This window comes from Onychomys torridus, chromosome 12 (assembly GCF_903995425.1).
Source record: "Onychomys torridus chromosome 12, mOncTor1.1, whole genome shotgun sequence".
Lineage (NCBI taxonomy): Eukaryota > Metazoa > Chordata > Mammalia > Rodentia > Cricetidae > Onychomys > Onychomys torridus.
Window position 1 is genome coordinate 1314804 of NC_050454.1, and position 22264 is coordinate 1337067.

At 47.0% G+C, this 22264-nt stretch overlaps 1 protein-coding gene across 5 annotated transcripts in view; it reads right to left on the reverse strand.

Annotated features, from left to right (window-relative positions):
- Window positions 1–6932: 6932 nt before the first annotated feature.
- Abcc5 (ATP binding cassette subfamily C member 5) overlaps window positions 6933–22264 on the reverse strand; it is a 35710-nt gene continuing 20378 nt past the window's right edge. The window contains exons 3-11 of one of the 5 annotated variants that reach the window (XM_036203827.1): window positions 19854–20011; window positions 19527–19682; window positions 18770–18917; window positions 14140–14373; window positions 13822–13995; window positions 12747–12894; window positions 11066–11214; window positions 10252–10359; window positions 6933–7040 (exon numbers count right to left, since the gene is read on the reverse strand). In XM_036203827.1, coding sequence (XP_036059720.1) covers window positions 7023–7040; window positions 10252–10359; window positions 11066–11214; window positions 12747–12894; window positions 13822–13995; window positions 14140–14373; window positions 18770–18917; window positions 19527–19682; window positions 19854–20011 — 1293 coding nt within the window. In that variant the 3' untranslated portion in view covers window positions 6933–7022. The other 4 variants (XM_036203829.1, XR_004946324.1, XM_036203828.1 and 1 more) reach the window with 4 other exon arrangements.

The following is a 22264-nucleotide window of genomic DNA, read 5'->3' on the forward strand; positions in this document are numbered from 1 at the left end:
GTGCCTTTCCTGCACATAATGCTCTGCCAAAACCACTATCCATGGATGACACAATGCCTGTCTACCATCACAGTATCCCACACAGCCTCATTTCTGATGGAGAAACTCACTCCATAGCCAGAAGTAGGGTAGTGGGCCCAGTTCATGGAATCGATTGGTGTTACCATGCTCCCTACCATCCTAAAGCAGCTGTCCCGACAGAAGGGTCAAATGGCCTTCTGAAGACACAGCACCAATTAGGTGGCAAGAGGCTGAGGACCTGGATAAGGTTCTCTAGAAGCAGGTAGAAACTTTGAATCGGCATCCAACCTATGGTACGATTTCCCTGCAACCAGGATTCATAGGACCAGGAATCACGGGGCTGAAAAGGGAGTGGTTCCACCCATCATGCCTAGTGACCCACTAAGTAAATTTCTGATTCTGTTTCCGAGGCCTTCAGTTCTGGTGGCCTGGAAATTTTGGTTCCAGATGGATGAGTGTTCCTGCCTGGAGACACAATAAACATTCTATTGGACTGGATGCTCAGACTCCCCTGCCCCCAGTCACTATGTACTTCTGGCACCCGTAAGCCAATAGGCCACCAAAGGATTAAAGGTGTTAGGAGGAATGATTGGTCCTGATTACCAGAAGGAAACTGGATTGCCTCTTCACAATGGAGGCAAAGAGGATTATGTCCAGAGTATAAAAGATCCTTTAGGGTGTCTCTTGTTACCATGTCCCATGTTTAAAATCAATGGGAAACCACAGCCCAATCCAGGCAGGATGACAAAGGGCACAGACCTTTCAGAAATGAAGGTGTGGGTCAGTCCTCCAGGAAGTCAAGACCTGTTGCAGTGCTGTCTGGGGTGCAGGAAGTAGAGAACAGGTAGTAGAGAAGGTAGTCATAACGACTATCCAAGGCCACATGACCAGCTGCTAAAACTTAGACTATAATTGACATAAGTGTTTCTATCTCATTAAGAATGTATTAGTGGCTGGGCAGTAGTGACACACGCCTATAATTCCAGCACTCAGGAGACAGAGGCAGGTGAATCTCTGTGAGTTCGAGGCCAGCCTGGTCTACAGAGCGAGTTCCAGGACAGCCTCCAAAGCTACAGAGAAACCCTGTCTCGAAAAACCAAAAAGAATGTATTAATGCATGTATACATCTACATTAAAGGATATTTGTTTTATTTCTTCATCATGTAATGTAACATTGACTGAGATAGCATCAACAGTTATCATACTATGTTATGAGATACTAAACAACCAAGCATTCCTCAAAGGATATTGCCACCTATTTTAGAATCTATACTTGGAGGTTGTCCATGGGATAGTTACAGCATGGAATCAAAATTATGACCTAGTTATTGGTTTTTCTGTGGCAAGTAAGGATGACATGAGGAGGTGTGCCTGTGTCGGGCTGATGTGGGGTGGACTTGCAGTGGGTAACATTGGTTGTAAGCTCGACTGCATTGGAATCAACCAGAACCCAAGCAGCTGGGAGGGATTCTTGACTGGATCATTTGATGTGGAGAGACTCGCTCTGTATCTGGATCACTTGAGGGCTGGAGACCCACCCTAGGTCTGCCCTCCACCTTCTGGAGGTAGCCCATGTAAAAGGACATGGAGTAAGGAAACTTTCACATTTTGCCTGCTGGCCCTCACTGTTAGCAAGCTCATTGATCCTGCTGCTGAGGCATTACTTTGCTGGATTAAAACCCACTTCAGGATTCTAATGTACATGAAGACCACTGAGACATCCAGCCTGGTGAAATGAACAACTCCTGGATTCTTGACATTTCACTGGGAGACAGCCAAAAGGAACACAGCCTGTAAGCCATTCCAACAAATCTCGTTTATATTCATAAATACATAATACATATGTATATATATTCTGAATATATATACATACATATTCATTCTATCAGTTCTGTTCCTCTAGAGAACCCTGACTAACATAAGCAAGAAGGCCCTTTTTCAAAGTTTCCTGGGCAGGGTGTCATAAAAATTTACAACTAGAGCCCACCTCAAGGTGAAGGTGGCCAACTTATCTATATGATTCATCCAAGTTGTTGACTAGACCAGCTCCTTCTGTGAAGTGAGGGCCAGAGAGGAAAGAGAATTCCAGGTTAGATATCAACTGATGTGAACAGCGTCCAAATAATGATTATGAATCTTCCTTCCAACATGAAGAGGCTACATGATGAGTCATGGCTTTGATGTGTTTTCTATCACAGCTTGATATGAATGGATTCAGCAGTTTTAACATGGTTCCTTTTGATACCAACAGTAGACTTCTGTTTTGAGTTAAGGATGCTGAAGCTGTGAAGCTGTCTCAATAATCAGTGCATGGAGTATCTGACAAATAAGCTTGTCCTGGTGAACACCATCACATGTAGTGTGCGCATGCAGGCATACCTGTCTACAAACTGACAAGCAATTTGCTATGCACAAAAATGTTAGGAAATCATCTCCTCCTGGCTGCTCGCAGCAACTGTCAGCTAAGAGACACTTATCCACTTAAGCTTATCCACTGCCAGCACCCCGAAAACACAGCATCTTGCGAGTGTTAGGTAGCACTTTGAAAATGACCTTTCCTTCTCCCATGAGCCCCAGCCTTATCACAGGTCCTCAAATCTGGCTGATTATGAGAAACCACCTATCACGCTTTTTCCTTTTTACTAAGACCCATAGCTGGGCCCAAGGACCAGAGTATATAATAAAACAGGACACAGTCCCGTGCTCTAGGAGGACCACAGCTCACTATGATGGTTGGTACCACATAAGACAAGGAATTGTCCCCAATATAGAGGTCTCACTGTCTTCCACATAGATGACTGTTTCAGAAGACCTCACCTGTCAGGAGGCAGCAGTAACAACCGCATGCCTATCCTCATCTGCGTCGAAGTAAGCTGGTTAAATCTTTAAAGGCACGCAGGTACCTGGTTTTCTCTGAATATTGGATTCCACACACTCAGAGAACCTAGCCTCCCTTTTTCCCCCACCCTCAGTGCTCAGGGCACCTGCATGGCCTCTCTACATTTTTCACTAGCTGTCTCATGATGTACTTGTGTGCCTAGATGACTGAGCCTCTCTCTGGGCATGAACTCCCCGAAGGAGGAACAATCGCAGAGTTCAGACAGAGGGTCAAGGGGGAGCGGGCTTCTGAATCGAATCCTGGCGGCTCACATAAACACTCTGCTGCAGCGGGCGGAGCTTGGCCATCTCTCCTCTCTGCTGCTTCTGATCCCAGCACACCCACAGCACCCTACAGCTGCTTCCACAATAAGAAAAGGCACAGGGAACAAAGGATGCCAGGTGCCACATCTCTTAGCCACTCATCAGGTATTAATTGGACCCTCGTGTTCCCATCACGAGGCTGACAAATGTGGCAAAATAGGGACACAGCATAGACCACTGTCTCCTTGTCTCCACTGCTACTGACTCTTCAGCAGTTGAGTTTGTTTTTCCTGAGATGTCTGCTAAGCAGAGCCCAAGAAAGAAGTAGGAAATAAAACTCTTACCTGGCCTAAGATGGCTGAAACGAGAGAGGTCTTTCCGCTTCCCACACTGCCACAGATTCCAACCAGTTTGCCCTGGACAGAGCACAGAGAGGGACATCAAGGGACGGCCAGCCACTCGCCCCACTCGTCCAGCCAGCCATCAATCCCGGGGCAGCGAAGCCCTTGGGAAGATTAACTGCCACACACATCATGGTACACCAGTCACCTTTAGAAAGTCTTAGCCTTTCACCAAAAGTCTAAGTAACTGAAGTTTTTTGTTTTTTAATTGTTGTTTTCCCAAGGCAGGACTCTTTAAAATTATTCTATTGTAATTATTCTCCATAATTTATGTTCAGTAAGAACTACATGTATTATATCCCATTAAAATATAATTTTGATTCATTGCTTTATTCATTCATTTGTTTGTTTTACTTTGTTTTTCCAAGGCAGGGTTTCTCTGTAGCTCTGGCTGTCCTAGAACTTAATCTGTAGACCAGGCTGGCCTCAAACTCAAAGCTTCACCTGCCTCTGCCTCCTGAGCGCTGGGACTAAAGGTGTGCGCCACCACACCTGGCTCAAAATACGGTATTTTTATATATCAAGCTCTTCTGTAATACATTTTTTAAAAACACGAGGAATATGTATGCTATCAATTCCCTGGAAAAGTGGAGAAGAAAGCCTGTGAGCTTCTAGGTAGTTTCCTCAGACAACCAGTGCTAAGACCCCCAAGGGATCCCACAGTCTGTAGATGCCCAAGGTCTGCATGCCTAGATACCCCATGTGTGCCTATATGCATATGGCTTGCACACACCCTTCTTGCACCTTTAAATCATCTCCAGATTACATATGATACATATAACACAATGGAAACAACTGCTATATATTGTTTAAGAAACAATAACAATGGGTTGGGGATTTAGCTATGGTTGCTGGGCATTGAACCCAGGTCCTCTGAAAGGGTAGCTGGTGCTCTTGACCACTGAGCCCATCTCTATAGACCTTGCCATTCTGGTCTATAGACCAGGCTAGCTTCAAACTCACAGAGATCTGCCTGCCTCTGCCTCTGGAGTGTGGGATTAAAGCATGCACCACCACCGCCCAGTAATAGTTGACTTTTAAAGAGAGCTCCTTGTTTGGCAGTCCTGTGTGACGGTGATCAAGTCCCTAAGAGAAGGAGAGAGGACCGGGCAGTATATGACTAGAATGTCAACTCTACCCACACTGCTAATGTGTGCCCCAATGTTCCAAAGCAACACTGTGTCTCTGTGGCCCTCACTGGGCTCTAAGCACTGGAGGAAGGTTAGTGACTTGCTTATTCGAGTATTACATTACAAAACAGAAGAGTAAATTTCAGATGAGTATGGGAAGTCATAATCTAAAAGAGCTGACTGGTGATCCAGGGGAACTGCCCCAGCAATCAGTCAGTTATCAAATAAGAAGCTTGCTGCTAAGAGTGAAACAGACAATGACCTGTAAGTGATAAACTACACTGATAGTTTCAGGTGATCACCAAGGACTGTCTTGCTCAGGCCTGCTGAAAGCAGGAAGTGTTCTGGCGACTCCTTAGTCCGCCTCTGGCTCTGCCCGAGGCACCTCTAGTCTGGCTGATGATGTTATCTTTCCACTCCGGGGCCTCCTTCCAGCCTCGCAGACATGCCCTCCTCACCACCTCAGCTAGAGGCTCTCACCTGTCTCCTGCACTCCGGGAGCAGCCCCTTAGGGCTCTCTGTTCCCTTCCTTGTAGTCTCTTTGCACGCTCTTCTGGACCCACCCAGCAGGGCATGCCTAAGTCACAGCCACTGTGGCTAATCCTCCACCACCTTCCTGTCTCACTCTGAGGGAGGTGTCAGAGTGTCATGGGAGGCTCCAGCCCCACTGCTCTCCATCCTCAGGCCTGCTATCATCTCCCAGACTCCTCCTGCTCCAGCAACCAGCACACTCCAGATGGGGGCCTCCATGCTTCCGCTATGCCCACTCCCATCACCTTTTTAGACAGGGTATCATCATGTGTCAGGCTGGTCTCAAACTCATAGTGATTTTACCTCAGCGTCCAAAGCTGGGACTACTGGCATGTACTACCATACCCAGCTAAAGCATTCTTCAGAGTCTCTCCTAAGGAAACCTGTTGGAAATGCAAAGCACAACAGTCCCTGTGCCTGCTCCTCTACCATCCTTTGCACGGTCCTTATCACAGCCTCCTCTGTTGCTGGCTTGAGTCTGTCCACTAGGATGTAAACTCCAGAGGGAGCTGTGCAGCTTTTCCTGTTGTATTCCCAATCCTTCAGCAATACTTGGTGTAAAATTGGCACTTAAAAGAAAAAGGCTATTGAATGAATGGACGAATGTCCATCTGGGGCCCCCAGGTGATACAGCCCTCTAAACTTGGGGCTAGTTTGCAGTCACAGTCCTGATGAATCTTAATTAAGCCCTCAACCAGAAATCAATGTTCCGGTCATACTCTGAGAGTCCAGGTCTGTACTAGCTGAGCTTGATTATATGCTTCATCCTTCACTTATATTAAAAAAAAAAAATCACAATAGAGTTGTCAAGAGCAACAGTGAGGAGGCTGGAGATGTGGCTGAGTGGTGAAGAGCATCTGCAGCTTTTCCAGAGGACCCACCCGAGTTCTGTGCTCAGCACCCACTTCAGGTGGCTCACAACTACTGTGCTCACGTGTACACACCTACAAACATGCAAACCTTAAAAACAAACAAGGCCACACTGAGAACACCCCTATTTGCCAAATTCTCTGTGATGCACAACCTGGTGGCCACAGGAACCCACAGTACAGCAAAGGCCGTCATGGGAACAGCTCACATACAGCAGCCAGCAGCCAGCACAGAGCAGGGTCTTGGAAAATCCACCTGAGCGCACAGCTCCTTGTTAGGAAAATGAGCATCTCATGAGACCATCAGTTATTCTGTTGCTCACTATCTGCTCTTGATGCAAAACCATTCACAGTCAGAGTACTCTGCTTAGCAGAGGGGGTTGATGCAGGAGATGGGGTACAGAGGGGGGGGGGGCGGGGGCACAGAGGCAGGGAGGGCCCTGCAGACTCGGGGTGAGTACAGACATGTAGCTCACCTCTTCGATCTCCAAGTCAATGCTGTACAGTGTCCTCTGCAGGCGCGGGCTCCCTGTGTGGATTTGCTTGCCTTCTTCCTCTTCCGGACTGGGCCGCTCGTCACTGTCTAGAAGGAGGTGTCCTTTCTGCTCGGCCAGCACCGCCTGGTGCTCAGTGTGCTGCAGCTGCCTCGACTTCTCTTTCTTGCCCCTGGCAGCCCTCTTGTCTTTTTTCATTTTGGGGGTCAGCTCGGGCGAGTTCTGTATGCTGGAGTGGGAGGAGTCCCATGCCAAGGTGGCATTTCTCATCTCTATCTTGATGTGAGGACTGGCCGGTTTGTTCTTTATCATGTGCACCTCTTCCATTAGAAACAAGCTCTGACAGAAGTTGTGAGAGGGGTGCAAAGATGAGACACTGGATCAAGACCAGGGAGACAAGCTTATGGCGTACACTCACGTAGCAAAACACATCAGCTATACAGTGGAAGAAAGCTGAAGAGCAAAAGGTAGCTCATTAGTGTGGCCTGACCTCAGGACTGACAAGGGGTCTCAGGGCCTCGTCCGCTGACCCACCCCTCTAAGCTACGTGACACACTGAGGTACCCCTGCTTTTTCTGCTAGCCTCATGTGGACCAAAGGACACTGAATAACTAATGGGGATATGGAGTCCCTCATACAATCACTGTAGGTTCCTGAATAATGGCTAGGAAACCAAGGGGTCTGCTGACCCTTTAAACACCACTGTCCTTCCAGACAACTTCTGTAGAGCTCAGGCCTGCATCCTGCCCTCACCATGGCCTGGCACTGAGATTGCACCAGCTTAACTGCTGGGCTTGGACGAGAAGGTCTAAGCTAGGGGTCTGCGCAGAAGAGAAGGTGCCTCCCTGAGAACCGCTCTGTGGGAGGAGAAGAAGACTCTTCTTGCTGTTCCTACTAAGTTATCTCACAGGGAAGGAAATGGAACATTGACAAGGAAGCATGTCTGAAGTTAGATCTCAAGTTCTGACTTTAGTTATACCTAGACCCCTCCCTCTCTCGTATATATCCTTTGTTACAAATCAGGAATTGTTACAGAACGCCATCACAGAGGGATTTTCAAAATGGTTTGTAAAAATTAATTTAAAACATTAGAAGATCTTTAGAGAGAAGATGGCCTGCAGGATGAGGACTCTGCTAAATCACTAAATACCCCAACTTAAAGTCTGCAAGCACTATGAAATGGAATAGGTAATCTTCCCCTTTCTCCTGGATCCCAGTATCTGCTTTTAAGGAGAAGGGTGAAGCAAGGGTCTCACTGAACTGAACAAGGACAGCAGTAGACAGGCTAACACGGATGAGGGTCGGGGAGCCCATGAGGCCCCAACCCTACACAAAGAACCATAGGCAACTAAGGATTCTAAGAGCCGAGTAATAGTCCTCCCCAGGAAAGAGCATCCCAACTGGCTATCCAGTACCAAATGGTCAGCAAAAACACACATAAGTAACATTATACAGACTGAGCAGGTTGTATTCATGTATGTAGCATACACATACATACAGATATACATATATGTATATGACAACAATTAATGAAGAGAATAGGTCATAAATTTGAAAGCGAGCAACAAAGGATATATGTGAGAGTTTGGAAGAAGGGAAGGAATGGGGGAAATTATGTAATTATAATTTCAAAAATAAAATAATTAAAAGTAAATAAATCTTAAAAAAAAAAAAAAAAAAAGGAAGAGTCTCATGTAGCCCAAGCTGGCCTCAAGCACCTGAGGATGACCCTGAGCCTGACCCTCCTGCCACCACCTTTGAGAGCTGGGATCACAGTCTTCCTGTAAACCTCCATGTGTCCTAACCATCCCAACTGCCAACTTTCCACATTTCCCAGAGAACCTTCACTGTGGCCAGAGCTTAGGGGACACCCCCTGTCTGTGAACAGCTGTGGAATTCGCATATCCAGAGCCCTCCCAGAAACTGGGCTGAGATTGACATCAACTATTCTGACATCTTCACAGAGCAAAACCACATGTGGATAGAATGCCCACCATTTCCTTCCCTGAAGAGCCAGGGATGAAGACAGGCCTCTATAAAGGTTAAGAGAGATGCTGGTGCCTGTACACAGCCTTCCCTGCCCTTCCATCCCGCTTCCCACAGCCCTGACAAGGGCCTCAACACCTGAAAGCTGAGGTGTACACAGCAGTTTCACAGCACAGAAACTACCAACCTCACTCTCCACGAGGGTGCTAACCACTGACGCCATTTTCTAGCCCATCAGTCACCTCAACACCTGGGAGGCTGAGGCAGGAGTACTGTGAGTGAGCTCTCTACAAACCAAGGAGGAAAACCCGTTCCCTTTGCTCATCAGAAGATTCCAGTCATAAGGTGGTGGTGCTCACAGAACTGCCGGCTACTGGACCACACAGTGACACAAAAACACCCTTCTCCAGTATAAATATGCCTACGCCACCTGATAAGACATGCTCTCACTTAAGAGGAGAAACTTCAAAAACAAAAGGGTCATGAAACTACTTTTTGTCCTTATTTTTTATTCAAAATTCAACAAAATCCATCCACTACCAAGGATATAGAAACAAACAGTCAGAATATTCAGTCTCTTCCCTGACTGGATATCGTGGCCTCAGTGAATCAAAGCCTGACTGTCATGAGATCAATGTTCCGTGACTCTGGCTCTTGCATGGAGCTGCCGGGGGGGGGGGGGTGGGGGGGGGGGGGGGGGGGGGGGGGGGGGGGGGGGGGGGGGGTGTTGCGGCCGCACAGAGGAAGGGAGACACTTGGGAGGAACCTGACCCAACACAAGTCACCTGATGATCTATGAAAGGAAGCAACTGCAACAAATTCCAACAAACTACTCTCTATCCTTTAGAGGGACACCCACTGTTTTCCCTGAGCCTCTTAAGGTAGTGACAGTAGTGACAGTCAGCCTTCAAGCCCTGGAGCTTCAACGCTCCTGATTCACCTCACTAGTCAAGGAAGACCATCAGGAGTGAGGTTCTGTTAGTGAGTTCCAGGTGCACAGTGCTTCTCTGTTTTTAGTAATTAAGTGTGAACCACTTTCAAATCGATACCGACTTCCCTCCACCCTCCCAGGTAGCTCCCTCTTGTGTTACACGGTTGCATTATTCCCTGGTGTTACCCGGTTGCATTATTTGGAAGGTACAAAGAACACAAAAAGGTCCGATCAACTAACCACACAAGGAAAAGAGCTGATACTTACTTAACTGTACTTCTCAACATGATCTAGCTTTATGACTATCTCCATGTCACTGCATTCCCTGCCTCATGTAGTGGCAATCACTGGGTAGGAAAAAGAAATATCAAAAGGACTCAACATGGCAACCAATCGAAGTGGCAGCAGGAATGAGGAGGGACGGGGACCCGACAGCCACCTGGCTGTGCTGGTCGACGCTTAAGCCACTTAAAGGCTGAGGAAATGACAATATATATCCATGTTGGACCTGGCAGGAGGGTTCCCTCTGGAAAGGAGCACTGCCCAGAACCAGGCCAATCAGGAGAGAGAAAAACTCACGTTAATTTTAAAGGGCATACTCTTGTCCCTTAATTCAGTTGTGTCTACTGGCTCCTAAGGCAAACCAGGGTCAAGTGCAGCTGGCCTATGTGGACTCCTGGGATACAGGACGCAGTGAACCGCGCCGAGGACAGCTCCTGGGATGGGAGAGGGACAGGAACCACTTACCTTAAATCTGTCGACAGCAACCGATGCTTCAGAGAGGGACTTCACAGAGAATGGTGTCACTTTTAAAGCAAAAGTCATGGAATTGAAGACAGTCACCACTGTGAAGGCCTTAAAATACAAAAAGAGGTGAGAGCGAGCCTCGTAAGTTATACATTAGACAAGGCAGGAGGCAGGAAGGCTGGAACTTCGGTTACACTAAAATAACTTGTTTTCTGGGTAGATGCGTTCATGTGTGGAGTGTGTGTGGAGGTCAGAGGACAGCTTACAGGAGTCAGTTCTCCCCTTCCCCCATGGGGTTCCAGTGACCAGACTCAGGTCATTAGGCTTGGTGGCAAGTGCCTATACCCACTGAGCCATTACACAGCCTCAATTGCATATTTTAAAGTTCTCTTTTTTAATTATGTGTATGAGTATGTGCACATGAATTGGGTGTCAGAGCTCCTGGAACTGGAGTTACACATGGTTGTAAACAGCCATTGTGGGTGCTGGGAACTGAACTCCAGTCCTCTGCTAGAGCAGTACACACTCTTAACCTCTAAGCCATTTCTCACGCCCACATCTTTATATTAAGGGTAGGGTTTCTGTTCTGTTTTCAATGAGACTTTCATCTAACATTCCTAATAAACATGAAATTCCAAAACTGAACCCAAACCAAGCTGACTGAGAATAAGCCAAATTATTTCTGTGTAAGGGGTAGCTCCTTATCCTCCCACTCCTCAACTTAAAGACATGAATGAAGAACTGCGGAATTCTTGGTAGCAGTCCCAACTGAAGCAGCAGCAGGAGCAGAAGGCCTGTCCACGTGTCCCCTCACCTGCGCAGCGGTCAGGTGGAAGCCCAGGCTCATGTGGACAGAGAACGTCACGACGCTGGCAATCACCACCACAATGGGAGCCACTCCGACAGTGATGCTCTGAAAGTAGCCCGCCTTTTCCAATATCCGGCGCTCCTCCTCTCGGACCCCTGTGGAAAAACAAGTCAGAACACACTCGGGGGACTGCTGGTCCACCAGCAAACAAGTGTCAGGTTTCAACTGCAACTTTTTTCAAAGATAGCCTACGCTATCCTGAAATGAAGGCTTTCTTCCCCAGCCTCCCAAGGACCATGATGCTAGGATACACGCAGCTTTGAAAGTGACCCTCCAATACCTATGATGCAAAAATAATGATGCTTTTTTCCTGTCAGCTCTGCAGGTTCACCCAGGACCATGTGTGTGAGGCAAGCACGACACAGCCTCAACCCTGAGTTATCCATTCCATCATTACAGCTGAGGTGTGAATGGACTGAGTCACAGGGGTCTAAGAAAGCAGCTCCATTAGTGCACTGGTCCACTGCCCTCTGGTCGGCTCGGCCTACTGGGTCTCCATGAAGCAAACACTTGACTTGATCTACACCAGCAGCTTTCTTGGCTTACCTGGATACTACTTACTATTTGCTCTGGGATGCTTAACAACTTTACAAAATCAGAGACCAGAAAAGCTCCTGGAGGCTTTATCAATGAAACCAAACCAGCTGCCTTGGTGTCAATAGGCTATTTTTTATTCTACTTAAAATGCTATTAACTGGAGCTGGGTGGTGGTAACACATGCCTTTAATCCCAGCACTTGGGAGGCAGAGGCAGGCGGATCTCTATGAGTTCGAGGCCAGCCTGGTCTACAGAGAGAGATCCAGGACAGGCACCAAAGCTACACAGAGAAACCCTGTCTCAAACAAACAAACAAACAAACAAAAAAGCTACTAACTGGTTACAGTGTTTATAGTCAGTTACTATGTCATTAAGACCATTAATAGCCCATATTTTTTTTTTTTTTTACTGAAATTAAAGTTATATATATATATTCTTTTTTTAAGTCTGAGGTGACTTTAAACTGCTTCATGCCACTCTTTCTAAGGCCCAGCCTTCCCACTCATGTTCAGACATGCTTGAACGCCAGTGTCACACTAACCATCTCAACAGGCTTGTACTGCGCACATCCTTCACATGCTATGCCTGTACTGGACTCCGACATATGAGTGGAGCTGGCCTCAAGAACCCTGTACCAATCCTTTTAAAAGATAACAAAACAAGCCCCTAGTAAGTAACAGAGGTACGCACAGAGTCCAGGCATCCTGAAGCCCAGGTCACCCCTCGGGGTCACACAGCTCTGGCCCCTATGCACCACAGAACAGAGAAGCCTTAAGAGCTCTTGGCAATCGACATGACCTTGGCTTCTGCAAAAGCTTCTCAGCCAGGCCAAAAATCAGTCCTGGGTAAGAGAAGGAGTATTATAGCTACATTTGTACCTAGTATCCTAGCTGGCCATGACATCTTGGGGAAAAATCAGTTTCCCAGGCTCAAATCCCTAAGATCTCTTAAAACTTAGAAGATTCTATATGGAGATACTAGACATCAGAAGTCTAGTTTCTAATGTGCTCAGGAAGCAAAGTACATGGATGAGCAGACCCACAGAATCTGAAATCCCTCTATTTATGCACAGGGAGATCTTTACACTCACTTTGAACACTCTGAGAAAATGCTTTGACCCAGGCATACATTTTAATAAATTTAATGTAGGTGAGGACTTCATTCATCTTCTGGACACGGTCGTCTGTGGCAGCTACACACTTTCTCCTGAAATACGCGGTGAGCCGTGACACAAACATCTGGAAGGAAAAGCAGTACCTGTCAAACCAGGGCACGCGCCCCGCCTGAAGCAGAGGCTGGCTCTGCCTCACAGCAGCCTAAGCTGACGGGCAGACAATCCTGCTCCTGGGAGAGACCAGATTTCACACAGTTGTGCTGTTTTTTAATTAAAGGGACTTCCTGGGTTACAAAATATTTCTCATCTCCTTGTAGGGCGATGAAGGCAATTAACAATCTGATCTCACAGATACTGAGCGCCACCGCAGTGGAATCAGGACAGTCACGTCAACATGGGCTGGACCGGAGTAAATCAATTGGATCACTCCTGTGTTACCTAGAACCAGTGTGGTGATATGTTGTCTACCCTAATAAACTTGCCTGAGGCTCAGAGACGGAGCCAGCCACTAGATTAGACATAGTGGTCAGGCAGTGGTGGCACACACCCTTAATCCCAGCACTTGAGATCTCATGTCTTTGCTTGGGAAACACACACGCCTTTAATCCCAGGAAGTAATATGGCAGGGCAGAGAAAGGAATATAAGGCGTGAGGAAACAGGAACTCCTTCTCTTTAGGCTGAGGATGTCGTAGAGGTGAGAACTAGTGGCTGGCTGCTCTGCTTCTCTGATCTTTCAGCTTTCCTCATGATATCTGGCTCTGAGTTTCTTATTAAAAGACCATCTAAGATTTGAAGAACAGGCCAGGTTCACCTGGAACCTTCTGCTTCACCTGAACTCATTCTGCTTTCACACAACGCCTGCCTTTTATGTAAATGACACTGATTTCCTCTCCAGCCAAAACCCTGCCTAGAGGAACTGAGCACTATCAAGCCCCAGACCTTCCCCACGAGGTGCCTTCTTCGAGGCAAGTCCCGGAGGATGCGCTTTCTGTGACTCAGTCCCAGTACTTTGTCCCCCGTGAAGAAGCGACCCAGTGACAGCTGACTCACCATTGCCGGGTAAAAGAGGATAAAAACAGCCGAGCCCAGGAAGGCTGTTGGTCCTAGAATGATTACATTATAAATCATGCCCAAGATGGCAACAACAGGTCCTCCAGCCAGCAAGCTGCCCACGGCAGCTGCCTCAAACATCCTCTGCCCGTCATTGGAGCAGATATTGATGAGCTGCAAGAGACGACAAACAGTGTGGGACCCTGTAGGACACAGGTCACTGTATCCAGGAGAAAGGTCAAGGACAGAGCAGGGACTGAGGAAAAGATCTCCAGCTGAGAGCATGCTCTGGGCCCAAGGCGCGGGTTCTGAACTCACCTCACCCAGAGACTTCTCCTTAATGTTCTTTAACTTCAGAATCTTCTTGAATGCCATGGTCAGGATGGCCCCCCGCAATCGGACGCCAGTTCGGTAGTTCAATGCCCAAGTCAGCGCAAGTGACCAGGAACGTACAACTTCTGTCAGAAAGAGGCCTAGGACTAACAGCAAGCTGTACTGTAGGTTAGACTCTGTTGCCTGGGTGTACTCCAAGAGTTGTTTCACCATGAAGGCCTACAGGGAGAAACATACGCCATTGTCAACGCCCCCACCGCGACCTCACACAATGCCACAGTGTTATGTTAGGTTAGAAAGAGCAGGCTGCTCCATGGCACAGTGATCAGCATGTCAGCCAAGAAAGAACTGTGTTGTTGGACCGAATATTACCAGCAACCTGGCCACAGGTGCAGGACAGAGGGGCCGTTTGCTTTCCTCCTGAAGGCGCCATCATGACCGTTGCTCTTTCTAATGTAACATAAACCTGTTCATGAGCTGAAATTAATTCTAGACAATGGTCATCCAAAGGTAGATAATGACCTTACTCCAGAATCTTCACACATGGCTACAGTTCTTTAAAGGAAATCAAGACCTTTCTCTGTATCCTTGCACACGTGCTTATTTGATAAGAAGGAACAGTGTACCTACAGTTGTACGGGGAAGAGTGAGAGGTGCAAAACATCCCTGAAAACAAACACGGGCAGTTTAATCGGACAGAAGAGAGCAAAGAAAGCAAACTCCAGGGACCCTCCCTCCAGCCCTCCCCACGCCCACACCCTCTCAAAAACAAAAACATGTTACCTCAGGTAGCATATGTCTAACACCACCTGCAGGGAGGGAAGACAGCCAGCCCCCAAGAACCACGAGTGCCACCTCCAGCTCTGAGGTCCTGCAACGCCGGAGCACACACTCACACAGGCACATTCATCAACAGCATTAAATACCAGAAGTGGGAAGCAATGTACTTTTATTGAAAATGAAATATATATATATATATATATAAAGATTACCATCTTTAAAGAACATCTCACAAACACTGTACAGTAGTTGGGCATTAGGAACATACAGCGGGAACATACAGAGTCATACAGGGGTAGCCATCACACGGGCCGTCTGGCCTCCAACTTGTAACTATACACAGTAGAAATACACAACAGAGCCACACGTGCTTCCAGGGTCTGAAGGAGTACATCAGGCTGGCAGCATTCATCAGGTGGGATCCTGAGGCTGCAAGCAAGGAGATTCTCTAGCAATAAAGACCTTGCTGCTAAAGAAAGAAGATTAAGAAAAAAACAAAAACTAAAAATTCCCTAGCGAGGTACCCTGCATAAAACCGCAGGTGCTGTTGGCATGCTAGGCTGAGAGGCAACACACTGCTCCAGACAGAGTACAAAATTCTAGGTTGGCTGGGGCAGGGGTGTTGGCATCCTTTGGAGTCTTTTTAAGTCCTGCTAGCTAAAACTGATGTTGGCAAAAATCAAACCAAACTATAACAAAAGAAAGCCAAACCAATGCCCACCCTACAGGAAAAAAAAGAAAGAAAGAAATTAAACCCATGCACCCCTCTACCCTAGTTCCTACAGCAAGGAGTCCTGGCTGGGGCTATAAGCTACTAAATGACACAGGACAGAAGCCAGACGTAGCATCCTCAAGTACCTAAAACTGAACCCCAGAACCCAGGTTCTGGGGGAGTTCGTCCTCTCAGGTTTCCTGAAAGTAACTTAACATCAAATTGTCTACTAGGTCCTAGGAGATGCCCACAGTTAGGTTCATGTCAAGCCCCAGGAAATAAACCACCTGATCGAAAAGGGGGGGTTCAGATTCTAAGAACTGCTGTAATCCACCTCTACCTCCCTCAGAACTGTGAGATTCAATGTTTGGTCCTCACTGCACAGATTTAATAGCAGGAAGATTGGCTTCTTTTCCAGTATGCATCCAAAATGTGGAACTGGGTCACAAGGCCAAAGCCCTCCTCCTCTGGTGAAGCAACTCAGCAGGATGGCCTGCGATGAAGCAATTTCCCACACACAGCGGCAGTGTGGAGCCGTCTCCAAGGAAGGCCAGCAGGTGCTGTCTGGAAGGACTCGTTCCTTCCTACACCTTTAGGTGCCCCTTTTCAGCACTGGATAAGCAGTCAGCCCCTCCCAAAAGGGAGGGGAAGGGAAGGTGGAAAGACATAGGCATATTTACACTATGCAAAACTTTCAAAGGGGAAGAGAGAGAAGGGTAAAGAAACGTCCAACACAGGGTTTAAAAAGCAATGGCATTTCAAATGAGCTTGTTTGGGAGAAAGAAAAGCAGGTTCTAATGAGAAATCCAAACAAACTCAGTGTTTTTAAAACAGTTGTAAGTTTATCATTTAAGTCTAAGTTTACTGGAAGGAAACTGGAAATTATCAGCATAGTTGTCTTGCTGTGGAAAGCATTCCCAGTGAATAAACATTACCTTACCTGAGCTCTTGGCGAGAGATTCTGCCCAGCTTGACTCTCTCATTCTGACCGCAGAATACAGCCATCCTGAAAATTCTAAAGAACAGCTTCTGTCACTGGTCCCACTACAGAGACACTCCCCCCAAGTCCAGATCCTGACAGCATCGAGCGAGCGAGCTGAGGCTGGAGAGGCTGGAGGGTGGGAACTTACCTCTCCCACAGGCCTGGAGCAGAGTTGGCACTAAGAGATGGCACTGCACAGGGCGGCCTTCTCTTGGAGGTCTACAGCAGGTGCTAACTCTTTAGACACAAAGCCTAGGTCAGGCCTGGCCTTTTAAAACTATCTTAGTCTAAGAAGGCCCCTGAAAGATCTCTGTAAATGTAGTGATTTGGTTCTTCATTTCTAGTGAAGCCTGTACCCTTAGAAAGTGTGGTAACATCATCACCATCCTGAGGCACCCTACACAGGGCTATTTTGAGGTCAGCATCAACTGACCAAGTTTAAAAACACACACACACAAACACAACTTGATTGTGTATATGACTACCAAGGTTCGATGAGACCTAAGAGGGTGTTCCATGTTTAGAGCCTATAATTTAGGGTAAGATTTTGGTAAGAATGGAACAAGCCAATCTGAAAATCATGATCAATCAGAAAATGTGCAAAAATCTAACATGGGCTATTCCTCAAAAGGACCCATGTCCACTTACAGGAGGTTTGCTCACCACTACTGCTAATTCCAATTTTCAAAACCAGCCTGATCCTCCAATTTCCAGTCATAAAAGAACTTCTCAAAAGTGGGGTTCCAAAAACTGAAGTCTCTGTTGTTACTTTTTCGCCATTTTCACAAAAAGAGACAAGGGACAAGCCCGCAGCTTTCTCAGGCCCACTGACCTTCAAAGGCTCTTCCCAAAGGGCAGAGTGAGGTGTCCATGTGTTCCTATTATGAAAGGCATTCAGCTGTCCATGGCCTTCTAGAAGAGTTCTCTAGGTCAGCACCCCAGTGTGCTGCATCAGAAGTGAGAAATGACATTAACAGACGCTCCGGGGAGTGACCAGGACACCAAAGTGAGCATGCGTCCTGTAAATACTTCTTGTGGAGTAAAAATTTAATCCCTGAAATCCATGGCATTTGTTCAAGAGAGGGGAAATTAGGAAAGCCCATTGCGATTTTTATTGAGCAACGCTACATACTCTTCTACCTGGATGAGAGAACTCTGTGACGGGTCAGAGCAGCCACCAGCCCTGTAGTGAGACAATGACAGAAGCTCTTCTTGGGGGACGCTAGCTCTATGAGACATTCGCCATTCTGACTAAAACGTGACATTTCAGTTACATGGTCTCTTTGGTTTAAAACTTACATAGAAGTGTTAGTTGGTCAATTAAGAAACCTAATACCAAAACTTTTATTTTTTAAAGGATCATACATTAAAAAAGAACCACAACAACAAAAGTAACAAAATACCTCAGAAGTGTACATTAGTTTTACCTAGTCACCATGCATCTTAGACACATACTTACCCCACCATGCACCTCCAGCTTACCCACACCCGGAAAACACACAGTCAACCAGTACCACTGCTCCGATGCCTCAAGGCAAGTGTGCAGAGAATGAATTCAATCAGAACCTCAAGTGTCAGGCAGCACAACAGTTGAGAAAAGGTGCCCTGAGAACTCCTGTCCAAGCCCCTTAGCCACTACACTGCCTCCACATCGGCCAGGGAAACACAGCTGCCACCCAGTGCTTGCCAACTTAAAAACCCCCATAGGTTCCTAGCTTCCTCAGGATCATTCATTAGCCATTAAACACAGGCGTCTGGAATGTCACCACACATGCCACACAACACTCCGATCACTCACTCACCCACAGCACTGACAAGACAACTCTGTCCTATCCCAGACTGTTGCTTCATGTCAGCTCAGAACCAACAAGCAGGTCCTGTGCAGGACCAGACCAGCTCAGATTCACCCAGCCCCAGGAAAACAAGCAATGGTTTCTTCTCCTGCAGCACTGTGCCCTCATCCTTCTAGCTGACAAGCCACCATTCACTCCCAAATCCACTGACCCTCTTTAGTAGCCTTAGAAGTGTCTCTAAGGCTGCTAACTAGCCCAAAGACAATCATAACCTCTGCAACAGAATAGGGTTAGTGCTGGCCATGGCTGGGCCCCTGGAGATGTTCAGAAAGGATAGTTAGAACTTACTGGTCCACTGAAGCCAGCCAACTGCGTGATCATCAGGCACATGATGGACAGGATGAGCCTGGTGCGACAGAAGATCCACACAACCCTGGGCAGGGAGGCGGCTTCCGGCCCAACTTCATTCAGCTCTTCTTGCCACAGTCTCTCTAGTCTTAACAAGGGCACAGTCCTGTGTTACATGTCTCCCCGGGAGAAAGAACACACCCTATACCCCCTCCTGCCGTCACAGGCTAGGTTGGTGCATACACAAATCTCTTCTTTACAGTTATGCATATAGCCTCCATCTTGTAGAGAAAAACTCCTTCCTGGCCTGTGTATATTCACTCCCAAAAGGGAGTATCTGAAGTATAGAAACAAGGAGAGCAGGAGCCTTTCCCGCCACTCCGCAAAGGTCTCTCCCTGAATAAAGTGTATGGATAAAAACTTGCTTTTTCAAGGGATCCCAACCCTTTCTGAAGGATCCTGTGATAAAATGCAATGCTACAAACTACGTTTTAATCAGACTACCACCAAAAATGTCACAAGGCAGCAACAAAATCTCCCTGCAGGCTCAGGAGGAGAAGCGGGGCTGAGAGAGAGAGAAAGCCCTTGGTTAAAACACATTAGAGGGAAATAGAGATACGGCAAAGGGAAAAGAGTCCACAGGCTACCCACCCTCAGCTCAGTGCCTTAAAGGGCATGGAGCTTGACTCCACATGCTGGCCCACCCACCTAGCTCAGTTCTAGCATCCAGCAGACAGGGTGGACCAGAGACGCCTACCTTCTGCAGTTCACATCAGAAGACTCATACTTGGACAAAGACCACACATCCTCCATTAACAGCTCCCCCTTCTTGTGAACCACACGGGCCAGAGGAGAGAGCCAGGAAAAAGTCATGTAGGAGAAAAGTCCAGCATTGTCCACTGGGTGCTGGTGCCTAAGGAGAGAAAAATCCGACCACACGATGTCAGCACAGACTGAGAGGCTGAGTGTGTGTGAACTACACTCTTTGGTAAACAGCTCCTGACAAATATTAGGCCTCCCCAGCTGTCCTCACTCTAGCCCAAGATTTCAAAACTGCTTTTAGTGCTCTGTCACCAAGCCTTACTTGGAAGTGGTCCGGAAGGGCTTCAGGGCACTCAAGCCATGGTGGTATTTTCCCTTGGCATGCTCCTCGTCCAGAATTTGGAGATGAGAATGCACAGAGACATCCAGAGAAAGGCCCTCGACCCGGGCTGCTGTTTCCAGGGCATCTTGGCATTCCAACTGTTGGTGGGAAGAATGAACGGTTAATGAAAATTTAGTATATACAGAAGAGACACAAATCCAGTGATCAGCACTGGACATGGGTTAGAAACTAACTCTGCATGCTAAGAACCCATTAAAGAGCATTCGATCACACACGTGCACATACACACATGCGCACGCGCACAGTTTTTGAGTATTTTTAGGTGTGTAGACCTGAGCAGAAAGTGTAGACTGCATGTGTCTCCCATCACCTCCATCCCCTCCTGTATCAACATCTTCCATTAGATGGTGCAATTGTTACAATGACAAGCAGATGCTGGCACATTAACTGAAATCCTCATTACATTTGGTTTATTTTTTGTTTTATACATTCAAGATTTTCTATTTTCATCATTCATATCTTTTTTTTGGGGGGGAGGAGCTGAGGACCGAACCCAGGACCTTGTGCTTGCTAGGCAAGCGCTCTACCACTGAGCTAAATCCCCAGCCCCATCATTCATATCTTTTATCATGGGCTAGGGATGTAGTTCACGGTAGAATGCTTCCCTAGAATACACATGACCCTGGCTTTGATCCCGAGCATTGAGTGGGGGTAGGAGGCTAGAACACAAAAGGTCCAAATAATTCCCTAATACCACACACAAAATAAAATTTTAAAAATCAAATCTTTGATCTGTTTACCAATATACACTGAGAGTCAATCTTTTCATCAATAACTGCAAATTGTATTGCAAATTTTCTACTCCAAAATTTCAAAGTCAGTCCCAATTAAGCCTAAGAGCCAGGACGTCCTGTTTCCCTCTCATCACAACAGGAGAGCAGAGCATAGGTGTGCAGCTGGCCGCTCAGCCAAGAAACTCCAGTATTCTCATCCTAAATATACAGTCACTGTGACGGCTAATGCACTCGGGAGGATGTGACTGTCAACCTGACTATATTTGAAATGAACCCAATTATCTGGGCACATCATAAAGGATTTTCTTGATTGGATCATTTAAAATGGGCAGGCCCACCCTAAATCTGGGCCACCCTTTCTGGTGACAGCCCACATAAAAGGACTGCTGTTTGCCTGCTTGCTCTCACTTCCATGTTAAATTCAGCATCCTGTTGCTAAGGCCTTCCTTCTCTGATATCAGAACCTACTTCTTCAGCATCCTAAGGTAGACTGAAGATCAGCTAAGTCATCCAGTCTGGTGGCCTGAACTACTGGATCCTTGGCCTTTCCATTGAGAGACAGACATTGTTGGGCCAGGGCGACCACAGGCTATAAAGCTACTCTCAATAAATCCCCTTTAACACACATACTTTCTCTCTCAGTTCTGCGCCTTTACAGAAACCCAACTGATATAGCTACATGTACCAACTACACAGCTTCTGTGTGCTAGCTAATTATACTAACAAAAGCCTGCTTCATTCAAGGTGGGACTTTGACAGGGAAGGAGAATGGACAAAAAGGCTCATGTTGTGGGATATTTTGATTGCACTGACACTCCCGAGGCTGCCCAATAATGTTATACTTTGAATGTGGGGGCAGAGCCAGTGACTAGCTGACCAGAGCTGGCCATAGAGAAGCCAGCAATTTGGATAGAGAAGACACACAGGAAGGAAAGGGTGGGGACTAGAGTTTGAGCTCTCTTGGTTCTGGTGTCTTCTGGCCAAAAAGCAAGGTCAGCTGATTGCTCCTCAGCCTCTCTGAGCTGGCAAGTTTTGACCCCAGCCTTTGACTTCTGAGTCTTATTGATAAACAGAACAATCAAGACTTAATTTAAACCTACATATTGTGGCTGGGGCAGAGCTGGGGCAGAGCTGGGGCCGTGGGACTGGGGGGCCCCGCCAGGCCATGGTCTGAGAGGCCAGCAGGGCACTGACTGAGGGGCTGTGGGGCAGCAGACAATAACTGAAATATCCGTAGATTCACGCACAGCTGCTAAACCGGCAAACATCAGCCAACACATCTGTTCTCCTTCCTCCACTGGGCAGAGTTTACGCTTTCCTTGTAGAAGCTTGTTTTCTTTTTCTCTCTGACAGTGAAACTTACACTGTCACAAGTATTTCCAGCAATTATGATAAGACAGCAACAAACAACAGATCCCCAATCAGGACAAAGTGGTATAGAACCGAGCACACCATGCCTCATACAAAGCAGTCTCTAACTGTATGTCACCTCTTTAAAAAAAAAACAAAACAAAACAAAACAAAACAAAACAAAACACAGAGGCAGCTCAAATGTTAGAATTGAAAACGTTTTGTGCATAGGAGTAACTTGGAAGC